At 36.6% G+C, this 12,616-nt stretch overlaps 1 protein-coding gene across 9 annotated transcripts in view; it reads right to left on the reverse strand.

Moving 5' to 3' along the window:
• myo9ab (myosin IXAb) overlaps positions 1-12,616 on the reverse strand; it is a 91,413-nt gene that overhangs the window by 32,419 nt on the left and 46,378 nt on the right. For all 9 annotated transcript variants that reach the window (XM_052597401.1, XM_052597396.1, XM_052597400.1 and 6 more), the window contains 5 exons: positions 12,374-12,471; positions 12,054-12,180; positions 10,635-10,724; positions 6,086-6,202; positions 299-433 (listed from right to left, as the gene is read on the reverse strand). In XM_052597401.1, coding sequence (XP_052453361.1) covers positions 299-433; positions 6,086-6,202; positions 10,635-10,724; positions 12,054-12,180; positions 12,374-12,471 — 567 coding nt within the window. The remainder of the gene's footprint in view (positions 1-298; positions 434-6,085; positions 6,203-10,634; positions 10,725-12,053; positions 12,181-12,373; positions 12,472-12,616) is intronic.

Raw genomic sequence — 12,616 nt, forward strand, 5'->3', positions numbered from 1 at the left:
TTTCCGTTCATTTTAAGCTTTCAATGTCTATATAGTTTTTTTACGCTTATATTTTGAAAGTGTTCAATATCTTTCAATTCTCTTGTACAAAATTAATGTATTTACTGGAATAAAAATATAACATGAAAACATCACATTACCCCTTTGAATAAGCACAGTATTCATATTAAACACTGGTGAAAGATCAAGATCTAAGCACAGCTCATGTTTGTCTATGTTGTAAGGTTCAGTAATGAGATGTGATCATGTGAGCGCAGAGCAGGACGAGTAAAGGTGATCAGATCCAGAGATCAGTTACCTGCTCCAGCTTGAAGACGTGCTGGTTGAAGTAATGCTGCAGCGTCTCGTTGGCGAAGTTGATGCAGAACTGCTCGAAGCTGTTGTTCTCGTAGTCCTCGAAGCCAAAGATGTCTAGCACACCGATGGACAGGATCTGAAACACACACACACACACACACACACACATCTCACATCAGGTCAATGTGAAACTGAGCGCTAATGTGTGATCTCACCACATCATCAGAGCTTATCGCTTTATTAATGAGGGAGTACTGTTGACACAGTAACAAAATTTCAGTATTCGGTACTATACCAGTGAAAATCCACGGTTCTCTGTACCAATTTCGGTACCAAAGCGGTTTAACATTTACAGATACTGGTCCATATGGAGATTTGATTTGAGTAATTTATGCTAACTTTGACAAATGTTGACTAACTAATTTTGACTAACTTTGACTGTCCATATTAAAAATGTAAGTTTAATTTTCATGACTGGATTTTGAGATTCGTCTGTGTTTTCTTCTTCGCGGAAATCATATCACTGTATGCGTCAAGAACCGGGTTGACCAGGTTCTCAGTACCACCGGTACTAAAAGAAATCTGCTACCGTCACATTTTAATTTTTTTAGTACCGAGTTGGTACCAAAGTACCCGGTCTTTTGACAACACTATGAGGGAGATCAAAGACACTGATGAACACAATCAGTCACTGAAGTCACCTAGACAGAACCTGCCAATAACAGGAGCAAATGTGTGTGCTACGATTAATACTAGCTACTGTACAAACAATATAATACACACACCTTTCAGTTTGTGTGTTTGTTTGTGAGTTTGTGAGTGTTTGTTTGTGAGTGTTTGTGAGTGTGTGAGTGTTTGTGTGTTTGTGAGTGTGAGTTTGTGAGTGTTTGTGACTGTTTATGAGTTTGTGAGAGTGAGCGTTTGTGACTGTTTATGAGTTTGTGAGAGTGAGCGTTTGTTTGTGAGTGTGAGTTTGTGAGTGTTTGTGACTGTTTATGAGTTTGTGAGAGTGAGAGCGTTTGTGACTGTTTATGAGTTTGTGAGAGTGAGCGTTTGTTTGTGAGTGTGAGTTTGTGTGTTTGTGAGTGTTTTTGAGTGTTTATGAGTTTGTGAGAGTGAGCGTTTGTGTGTGAGTGTGAGTTTGTGTGTTTGTGAGTGTTTGTGAGTGTTTATGAGTGTTTATGAGTTTGTGAGAGTGAGCGTTTGTGAGTGTGAGTTTGTGAGTGTTTGTTTGTGTGAGTGTTTATGAGTTTGTGTGATTGTGAGTTTGTGTGAGTGTCTGTGAGTTTGTGTGATTGTGAGTTTGTGCGAGAGTTTGTGAGTTTGTGAGTGTTTGTGCGAGAGTTTGTGAGTTTGTGTGTGTGAGTGTTTGTGAGTTTGTGTTTGTGAGTGAGTGTTTATGAGTGTGAGTTTGTGTGAGTGTTTGTGAGTTTGGGAGTGTGAGTTTTTGTAAGTCTTTGTGAGTTTGTGTGTTTGTGAATTTGTGTGAGTGTTTGTGAGTGTTTGTGTGAGTATTTGTGAGTTTGTGTGTTTATGAGTGTGTGTTTGTGAGTGTTTGTTTGTGTGAGTATTTGTGAGTTTGTGTGTTTATGAGTGTGAGTTTGTGTAAGTGTTTGTGACTTTATGAGTGTGAGTTTGTGTAAGTGTTTGTGTGAGTATTTGTGAGTTTGTGAGTGTGAGTTTGTGTAAGTGTTTGTGTGAGTATTTGTGAGTTTTTGTGTTTGTGAGCGTTTGTGTGAGTGTTTGTGAATTTTTGTGTTTGTGAGTGTGTGTTTGTGTGAGTGTTTGTGAGTGTGTGTTTGTGTGTGTTTATGAGTTTGTGTGAGTTTGAGTGTTTGTTTTTATTGTAAGTGTAAGTTTGTGTGAGTGTTTGTTTATGTGAGTGTTTGAGTGTTTGTGAGTTTGTGTGTGTTTGTGTGAGTGTTTGTGTGTTTGTGATTGTTTGTTTACGTGAGTGTGAGTGTGAGTTTGCGTGAGTGTTTGTGAGTGTTTGTTTGTGTGAGTGTTTGTTTGTGTGAGTGTTTGAGTTTGAGTGTTTATGAGTGTGAGTTTGTTTGTGTAAGTGTTTGTGAGTGTTTGTGTGAGTGTTTGAGTTTGAGTGTTTATGAGTGTGTGTTTGTGTAAGTGTTTGTGAGTGTGTGTTTGTTTGTGTGAGTGTTTGTGAGTTTGTGTGTTTGTGAGTGTTTGTGAGTTTGTGTGTTTGTGAGTTTGTGTGTTTGTGTAAGTGTTTGTGAGTATGTGTTTGTGAGTGTGTGTTTGTGTGTGTTTATGAGTTTGTGTGTGTGAGTTTGAGTGTTTGTTTTTATTGTAAGTGTTTGTAAGTTTGTGTGAGTGTTTGTTTATGTGAGTGTTTGAGTGTTTGTGAGTTTGTGTGTGTTTGTGTGAGTGTTTGTGTGTTTGTGATTGTTTGTTTACGTGAGTGTTTGTGAGTGTGAGTTTGCGTGAATGTTTATAAGTGTGAGTTTGTGTAAGTGTTTGTGAGTGTTTGTTTGTGTGAGTGTTTGAGTTTGAGTGTTTATGAGTGTGAGTTTGTTTGTGTAAGTGTTTGTGAGTGTTTGTTTGTGTGAGTGTTTGAGTTTGAGTGTTTATGAGTGTGAGTTTGTGTAAGTGTTTGTGAGTGTGTTTGTGTGAGTGTTTGAGTTTGAGTGTTTATGAGTGTGTGTTTGTTTGTGTAAGTGTTTGTGAGTGTTTGTTTGTGTGAGTGTTTGAGTTTGAGTGTTTGTGAGTTTGTGTGTGTTTGTGTGAGTGTTTGTGTGTTTGTGATTGTTTGTTTACGTGAGTGTGAGTGTGAGTTTGTGTAAGTGTTTGTGAGTGTTTGTTTGTGTGAGTGTTTGTTTGTGTGAGTGTTTGAGTTTGAGTGTTTATGAGTGTGAGTTTGTTTGTGTAAGTGTTTGTGAGTGTTTGTGTGAGTGTTTGAGTTTGAGTGTTTATGAGTGTGTGTTTGTGTAAGTGTTTGTGAGTGTGTGTTTGTTTGTGTGAGTGTTTGTGAGTTTGTGTGTTTGTGAGTGTTTGTGAGTTTGTGTGTTTGTGTAAGTGTTTGTGAGTATGTGTTTGTGAGTGTGTGTTTGTGTGTGTTTATGAGTTTGTGTGTGTGAGTTTGAGTGTTTGTTTTTATTGTAAGTGTTTGTAAGTTTGTGTGAGTGTTTGTTTATGTGAGTGTTTGAGTGTTTGTGAGTTTGTGTGTGTTTGTGTGAGTGTTTGTGTGTTTGTGATTGTTTGTTTACGTGAGTGTTTGTGAGTGTGAGTTTACGTGAATGTTTATAAGTGTGAGTTTGTGTAAGTGTTTGTGAGTGTTTGTTTGTGTGAGTGTTTGAGTTTGAGTGTTTATGAGTGTGAGTTTGTTTGTGTAAGTGTTTGTGAGTGTTTGTTTGTGTGAGTGTTTGAGTTTGAGTGTTTATGAGTGTGAGTTTGTGTAAGTGTTTGTGAGTGTGTTTGTGTGAGTGTTTGAGTTTGAGTGTTTATGAGTGTGTGTTTGTTTGTGTAAGTGTTTGTGAGTGTTTGTTTGTGTGAGTGTTTGAGTTTGAGTGTTTATGAGTGTGAGTTTGTGTAAGTGTTTGTGAGTGTTTGTTTGTGTGAGTGTTTGTGAGTGTGTTTGTGTGAGTTTGAGTGTTTATGAGTGTGTGTTTGTTTGTGTGAGTGTTTGTGTGTTTGTGAGTGTGTGTTTGTTTGTGTGAGTGTTTGTGAGTTTGTGTGTTTGTGAGTTTGTGTGTTTGTGTAAGTGTTTGTTTGTGTGAGTGTTTGAGTTTGAGTGTTTATGAGTGTGTGTTTGTGTAAGTGTGTTTGTGTGAGTGTTTGAGTTTGAGTGTTTATGAGTGTGTGTTTGTTTGTGTAAGTGTTTGTGAGTGTTTGTTTGTGTGAGTGTTTGAGTTTGAGTGTTTATGAGTGTGAGTTTGTTTGTGTGAGTGTTTGTGTGTTTGTGAGTGTGTGTTTGTGTGAGTGTTTGTGAGTTTGTGTATTTGTGAGTGTTTGTGAGTTTGTGTGTTTGTGAGTTTGTGTGTTTGTGAGTGTGTTTGTTTGTGTGAGTGTTTGTGAGTTTCTGTGTTTTTGAGTGTTTGTTTGTGTGAGTGTTTGTGAGTGTGTTTGTGTGAGTGTTTGAGTTTGAGTGTTTATGAGTGTGTGTTTGTTTGTGTGAGTGTTTGTGTGTTTGTGAGTGTGTGTTTGTTTGTGTGAGTGTTTGTGAGTTTGTGTGTTTGTGAGTTTGTGTGTTTGTGAGTTTGTGTGTTTGTGAGTTTGTGTGTTTGTGTAAGTGTTTGTTTGTGTGAGTGTTTGAGTTTGAGTGTTTATGAGTGTGTGTTTGTGTAAGTGTTTGTGAGTGTGTTTGTGTGAGTGTTTGAGTTTGAGTGTTTATGAGTGTGTGTTTGTTTGTGTAAGTGTTTGTGAGTGTTTGTTTGTGTGAGTGTTTGAGTGTTTATGAGTGTGAGTTTGTTTGTGTGAGTGTTTGTGTGTTTGTGAGTGTGTGTTTGTGTGAGTGTTTGTGAGTTTGTGTATTTGTGAGTGTTTGTGAGTTTGTGTGTTTGTGAGTTTGTGTGTTTGTGAGTGTGTTTGTTTGTGTGAGTGTTTGTGAGTTTCTGTGTTTTTGAGTGTTTGTTTGTGTGAGTGTTTGTGAGTGTGTTTGTGTGAGTGTTTGAGTTTGAGTGTTTATGAGTGTGTGTTTGTTTGTGTGAGTGTTTGTGTGTTTGTGAGTGTGTGTTTGTTTGTGTGAGTGTTTGTGAGTTTGTGAGTGTGAGTTTGTGAGTTTGTGTGTTTGTGAGTTTGTGTGTTTGTGTAAGTGTTTGTTTGTGTGAGTGTTTGAGTTTGAGTGTTTATGAGTGTGTGTTTGTGTAAGTGTTTGTGAGTGTGTTTGTGTGAGTGTTTGAGTTTGAGTGTTTATGAGTGTGTGTTTGTTTGTGTAAGTGTTTGTGAGTGTTTGTGTGAGTGTTTGAGTTTGAGTGTTTATGAGTGTGAGTTTGTTTGTGTGAGTGTTTGTGTGTTTGTGAGTGTGTGTTTGTGTGAGTGTTTGTGAGTTTGTGTATTTGTGAGTGTTTGTGAGTTTGTGTGTTTGTGAGTTTGTGTGTGTTTGTGTGAGTGTTTGTGAGTTTCTGTGTTTTTGAGTGTTTGTTTGTGTGAGTGTTTGTGAGTGTGTTTGTGTGAGTGTTTGAGTTTGAGTGTTTATGAGTGTGTGTTTGTTTGTGTGAGTGTTTGTGTGTTTGTGAGTGTGTGTTTTTGTGAGTGTTTGTGAGTTTGTGTATTTGTGAGTGTTTGTGAGTTTGTGTGTTTGTGAGTTTGTGTGTTTGTGAGTGTGTGTTTGTTTGTGTGAGTGTTTGTGAGTTTCTGTGTTTTTGAGTGTTTGTTTGTGTGAGTGTTTGTTTGTGTGAGTGTTTGTGAGTTTCTGTGTTTTTGAGTGTTTGTTTGTGTGAGTGTTTGTTTGTGTGAGTGTTTGTGAGTTTCTGTGTTTTTGTGAGTTTGTGTTTCTGTGAGCCTGTTTGAGTTTTAGTTTTTTCTAAGTTTGTGTTTTTGCGAATTTCTGTGAGTGTTTGTGAGTTTGAGTGTGAGTTTTTTGAGTTTTAGTGAGTTTGTGTGAGTATGTGTGATTTTTTGTGTCTTCATGGGTCTGTGTACATTTTTATAAGTTTGTGTGTATGTGTTTGTATGTGTCTGTTTGTAAATGTTTGTGTGTGCGTTTGCCTGTTTATTTGTGAGTTTGTGTGAATGTTTGTGAGTTTTTACGAGTAAATGTGAGTTTTTGTTTGGAAGAGTTCTTGTGTGAGTTTGTGTGTGTGTGTGTGTGTGTGTGTGTGTTTGTTTGTACCTTGTCTGAGTCCTCCAGGTCTTTGTTGTAGAGCAGTGCGTGGTTTGTGCGGAAGACAATCCAGTCGAACAGAGCGCCGTACAGAGATTTGGCCATCGAGTCCCTCACGGTCCCCGCCTGTGCAAACACACACCTGTCAATCACCGCCATCACACACGTGTGTGTGAGTCTCACATGCTTATCAAACAAACACACACTCACAATGTGACTAAACCAGAAAACACATAACACAAACTAGATTTGTACATTTTGTGAGGAGAATGTGAGTGATGTTTGCATGAAGTCACCAGCTTCTTCAAGCGTGAACAACAGAAGAACAGACCCAACGTTCAGTGAGAAATCACATCAGATAAAAACAACACAAGCACTGGTCATGTTTGCCGCTTCACCCACTGAAAGAGCTCTGTGAAACTCAGATATCACAGTGAGATTATTTAGGGGAAACTGTGGTCTCACATATAGAAACGTCCCTGAATTTCCACTAACAAGTCACTTCCTGTGTCACACAAACATGTAGCATGCCTGCACAGGAGTAATTAAAAACCTGTGTGTGTGTGTGTGTGTGTGTATATTCTGAATATACTGAATGTATTCTGGTTACAGTGCAATTCCATAAAAGCGCAGATGGGAGGGGAAATTATCTAACAATGTGCATATTAAAGGACACAGATGTAGCCAGATCATTTCCATGATGACCAAGAGCAGCATAGATTACCACTTGCTTTAAGACATGCTTTTTAGGGGTGTTAAATAAAAGCACAAATACTAGTAATATGACGAGCATGAACGTTCGTAAACGTGTGTGATTGATTTGAATATTCTCCTCCCATACATTTTGCGTCTGAAAGGGAAACTCCTACAAATGCATGTTTAATTAGGTCAGGCGCAAGAATAACAGTCCATGCCTAATTCTTCAGTAAATCCTGACAGCACTATTTTAAGGCCAAAAAAAGACATAATATAACAAAAGATAGTAAACCTGGCCCCAAATTTTAAAGTACAAAGTCTTATTTATTGCAAATCGTACTCCACTACTCTGTTTTATGTACAACCTCAAAATAAAATAAATAAATATAGATTATATAAACCATTAGAAGCACATATATTTTACTTTTTTATATAATTAAAAACCGATATAAATGAACATAAACCTGTATATTAATTAATTACATAAAATATATGTGAGAAACTACTACATGAATACATATAATGAATGCATGCATGTATATGTGTGTTTATATAAAACTATTACAGCATTAAAAAAAAACATCTATGTATTTTACTTCATATATTCATCAGCCATAATATTAAAAATGTTGTGCATATATGCATACATAAATATAGACTTTTTATTGCATGCAAACATTTTTTTAGTATTCTTTTATTTAATATACAGATTTATGCAGGAATTTACCTGTTCATATAAGCCACAATTTCTTGCAGAAAAATCCTCTTTAATGTGGTTTGAGACTCTCTCTCTCTTTTTTCTCACTCTCGGTCTTTGTCTCTCTCCCTCTTTTCTGACTCTCTCTCTCTCCCCTTTTTTCTCTCTCTCTCTCTATGTCTCTCTCTCTCTCCCTCCCTGTCTCTCTCTCTCCATGTCTCTCTCTCTCTCTGTCTCTCTCTCTCTCTCTATGTCTCTCTCTCTCTCCCTCCCTGTCTCTCTCTCTCCATGTCTCTCTCTCTCTCTGTCTCTCTCTCTCTCTCTATGTCTCTCTCTCTCTCTCTATGTCTCTCTCTCTCTCTATGTCTCTCTCTCTCTATGTCTCTCTCCCCCTTTTTTCTCTCTCTGTCTCTCTCTCCCTGTCTCTCTCTCTCCCTGTCTCTCTCTCTCCCTGTCTCTCTCTCTCTCTGTCTATGTCTCTCTCTCTCTATGTCTCTCTCTCTCTCTCTCTCTATGTCTCTCTGTCTCTCTCTCTCTCTCTCTCTCTCTATGTCTCTCTCTCTCTATGTCTCTCTCTCTCTCTCTCTATGTCTCTCTCTCTCTATGCCTCTCTCTCTCTCTGTCTCTCAATTCAATTCAATATTGCTTTATTGGCATGAATGTAAATTATACAATATTGCCAAAGCTTAGTGTACATATATAGAAGAAATAGAATAAATTATAACAAAAAAATGAACATCACAGTAATGGAACTGATTATAATAACATCTTATAATATTAAACTAACAAATTATAACATTTGTGTGAACGTTTGATTCCACAGTCTTAAACTTACATAGAAATACACAAACATACTAAGGGTCACTGTGGTGCACAATAGGGTCAGACACACTGAGGTCACACACACACACACACACACACACACACACACACACGTTCACCTGCTGTCTCTCAGGCTGTGGCACGTCCACACGTATCTCGCAGCCAGTGCTGCTGTGTGTCCCTCTCCTAATATTATTTTTAATTTTTCTGTTTCACTAATTGCTGTAAAGTTCTGTATTAAATTAGTGAATTTGTTCAAGTATAGTTCTCTTATGGAGGTGTATTTCTGACAGTGCAGGAGGAAGTGCGTCTCTGTCTCGATCTCTCCTGTCTGACAGTGAGCACACACTCTTCTCTCTCTGGGTAACCAGCTCTTTCGGTGTCTGCCCGTCTCGATGGCTAGACTGTGCTCACTGAGCCTGTACTTGGTCAGGATCCGTCTCTGCTTTGTGTCTTTGACACTCTGGAGATAATCTTCACATTCATAATCAGATTTTAGGGTTCGATAGAATTGTAATTTACTTTGTGTTTTAGTTTCTTGATCCCAATGTTCCAGATATGTATTTTTAGATAGTTTGGTAATTTGGTTGATTTTGATGTTTTGGTGAGAAGCAGTGCTGGTCTGAGACTGGTTAGTGTTAGTAGAGTTAGTCAGGTTAGTAAGTCTCAGAACTAGCTGACTGAGTGGACTCTTTTCAGGGTTCAGTTCTTGGGTTTGTAGCGCTTTAAAATGAAGCGATTCTGTGGGACTTGATTTCAGATGTCTCTCTCTCTCTCCCTCTTTTCTCTCTATGTCTCTCTCTCTCTCTCTCTCTCTATGTCTCTCTCTCTCTATGTCTCTCTCTCTCTCTGTCTCTCTCTCTCTCTGTCTCTCTCTCTCCTTCTTTTCTCTCTACGTCTCTCTCTCTCTCTCTCTCTCTCTCTCTCTCCATGTCTCTCTCTCTCTCTCTCTCAGCTGATTTAAAGTTCGAGCTTCAGTGTGTGTAAAGCCCATAAAGCTGCAGCCGCTGCCAAGAAAGCCATTTACTGAACCTGTATGAGCTCAACATATAAAACCCTCCTCACTTAACACCCATCAAACTACTCTGACGTCCAGCCGCGTGTCGCCGGGCATGATGGGAAGAGAGAAGCTGATTGGCTGCTGAGAGACTCAAGGACATTCAGACTCGATTCATAATAAACACAAGCTCATGTTCAGTCTCGCATTATCGATTCAGCTTTTATTTTTAGCTGAATTCTGGAGGAGGGGATGAACATTATATAAAACTCCCCCTGCGTGATTCATTGTTCACAACACTTTAACATTTAAAGGTTGAGCGTCGCTCTGATCACGTCCTCAGAAACCGTGGAGGAGAAGTAAGAGTCATTCATCGTTAAGATCATGGAAAAACCATGTGTGTGTGTGTGTGTGTGAAAACAACATAAAAATTAATAAAATAAAATACAATTGAAATGAATAACATACAATTTTAAATTAAAATATAAAAATGTAATAAAATATCAGCTGAAAAATGTAAATAAATAAAAAACCTGATAAATAAAATGATAGAGCTGATGAATTTGTTAAATAAAAGTGAATAAAACCTACACCTACACTTAAAAACAAACAAACAAAGAGTAAAAACTCACTAAAACTTCAATCTAAAATGAAAATGAAAACAAAAGATACAAAAAAGGAAACTGATATTGATAGATAGACACTAAAATTAAAATTACTGACATAAAAAATTATTTAGAGGTAAAATGTGTGCGTGTCTCTGAATTACTCTGGTTTGAGTGTCGTCATTCACACACACACACACACACACACACACACACACACTCTGTGAAAGAAACGTTCAGCGTTTGACTTTAGATCACAAGAGAAAGTGAGACGAGATGGAGAGAGAGTTTGACATGATGCTGAAAATACAGCGGAGCATCACAGAAATAAATTACACTTCAACACAGATTCACACAGAAAACAGCCGTTTTAAATAGTAAAAAATATTTCACAATATTACTACTTTTACTGTACTTCGGATCAAATAAATGCAGGCTTGGTGAGCAGAAGAGACTCCTTTAAAAACATGCTAAATCTTACTGTTCAAACACTGATTTGTGTCCCAGTGTCTGGTAACGCACATGAACACAAGAACAGGTGAAGGTCTGAAGAAGACCTCGGGGTCAGCAGAGCACCAGCGGAGGAAATGAGATCGGGGTGTGGGCGGAAGGAGGATTCGAGAGTAAACAGTTCACAGGAAAAACCCTTGAAAACCTGACACTTGGGACCACAAACCTCACAGAAACCACCACGGCTTCCAACAGACGTGACAATCTCACAGAATAAAACAACCGTCTCACCTCGGCCAGTTTATACGGCACGATCAACCTCTCGCCCACCGTCACCGTCTTTCGTGTGGTCAGAGCCTCGAAAAGCATCTCCTCCTTCACCTGCACACACACACACACACACACACACATTAGCATTAAACACACTCATTTAGGACGCTTCTGTGGAGAGTTCTGCAGCTTAGTGAATCTAAGTCCATTTTACTCTATAAAACCAATCTGTGTTTGGACTGAATGTGATTTTTAACATCAACACACTTTCCACTGGGAAAATTCAAGACAATTCTACCGACAGACGCTCGGATAAAATCCCATAAACGCCTCGAACAAATAGAAATGTTCATTTATATCACATTAACTCATGTGTGTGTTTGTGTGGTGGATTAACATTCAAAACACCTAAGGTTTTCAGAGAGGACCAAAACATTGTAAAAAGAAAACACGAATGAGGAATCTGAAGCTCATTAAGCAGGAAAACCTCCAGTTTTCAGGCCAAAGACTCATGCGGGCAGAGAAAATGAAACCTTTCTCAGTGTGAAATTAAACTGAAGCAGCTGGACGGTGGAGATGAAGCTAAGAGAAGTCAAGATTCATAAGAAAATAAATAAATAAATAAATAAAATTATAACATTTAATAGTAAAATAAAATAAAACAAAAATAAATAAAATAAAATAAAAAATAAATAAAAAAATAAAATAAAAACAAATAAAAATAAAATAATAAAATAATAAAAAATAAAAATAAATAAATAAATAAATAAAAATAAAATAAAAATAAATAATAATAAAATAATAAAATAATAATAAAGAAAGAAATATACAATAAAAAAAATAAATAAATAAAATAAAATAAAAATAAATAAATAAATAAAAATAAAACAAAAATAAATAAATAAAATTAAAATAAATCATAATAAAATAATAAAATAATAATAAAGAAAGAAATATACAATAAAATAAAAAATACAATAAAAAAATAAAATAAAATAAATAAAAATAAATAAGAATAAGAATAAAATAATAAATAAATAAACAATACAATAAAAATTTAAATAAAATAAATAAATAAATTAAATAATTAATAAAAATAAATAAATTTTAGATGGTAAACTTATAAAAAATGTGCAAGAAAAATAGAAACTGATACACTGATAAAGTACAATAAGAATTTTAACCTATATAAAAAATGTTAATGACAAATTATAAAACATGCCAAAAACCCGCAATTGCAAAAACTTGATCATAAATAAAAATTAAATTGGAAAATAAAATTAAATAAATCAAATTAAAATATAAAATAAAACAATAAAATGAATTCAATTAGTTCAAAATATTAAATAAAATATAAAAATCATAAAAAAAATCTATAAAATCAAAAATAAATGTAATGTAGCTCGATTTGCACAGGTTTAGTTTTGTGGTTCGTCTCACCTCCAGCAGTTCGGAGACGATAGGAAGCACCTCTGGGTTGCTGATGTCGATGGAGTCGTCTCTGTTCGTCTTCTTCTTGTAACGGATATTTCCCAGCAGAAGAATCGCAGACAGTAAAGAAAAGATTCTGCGGGGAACAAAACATGAGTCAAATCTCACAATAAACAAAAAAACTAAACAAAGAGAACAGAAAAATACATCATCACAACCCCGCCCTCTAATGCCACGTCAGCCAATCAGACGCCAGAAACCTGAACACATGAAGTGATTGACAGGTAGACTGTGTGTCTCTTCATATGTGGTTTTATGCTGTAACTCACTGTTTTCTGGTGCTCGGCAGGAAGCCCACCATCTCCATGGCCAGCTGCAGACGCTCAAAGTCATGCTTCAGATCTTCTCCTTCCACCGTGAAACAGTCCTGAGCCAAACACAACACACGGAGCGTTAATCAAGGCACAAAACACTCTTATTTCACCTTCAACCCACATTTAACCTTCCCTTGGTGTTAATAGTAATAAAATAAATGATACCTGAAATAAAAGATTCATAAAAGTACATTAAAA

The sequence above is a fragment of the Carassius gibelio genome, chromosome B25 (genome assembly GCF_023724105.1).
Source record: "Carassius gibelio isolate Cgi1373 ecotype wild population from Czech Republic chromosome B25, carGib1.2-hapl.c, whole genome shotgun sequence".
Taxonomy (NCBI): Eukaryota; Metazoa; Chordata; class Actinopteri; order Cypriniformes; family Cyprinidae; genus Carassius; species Carassius gibelio.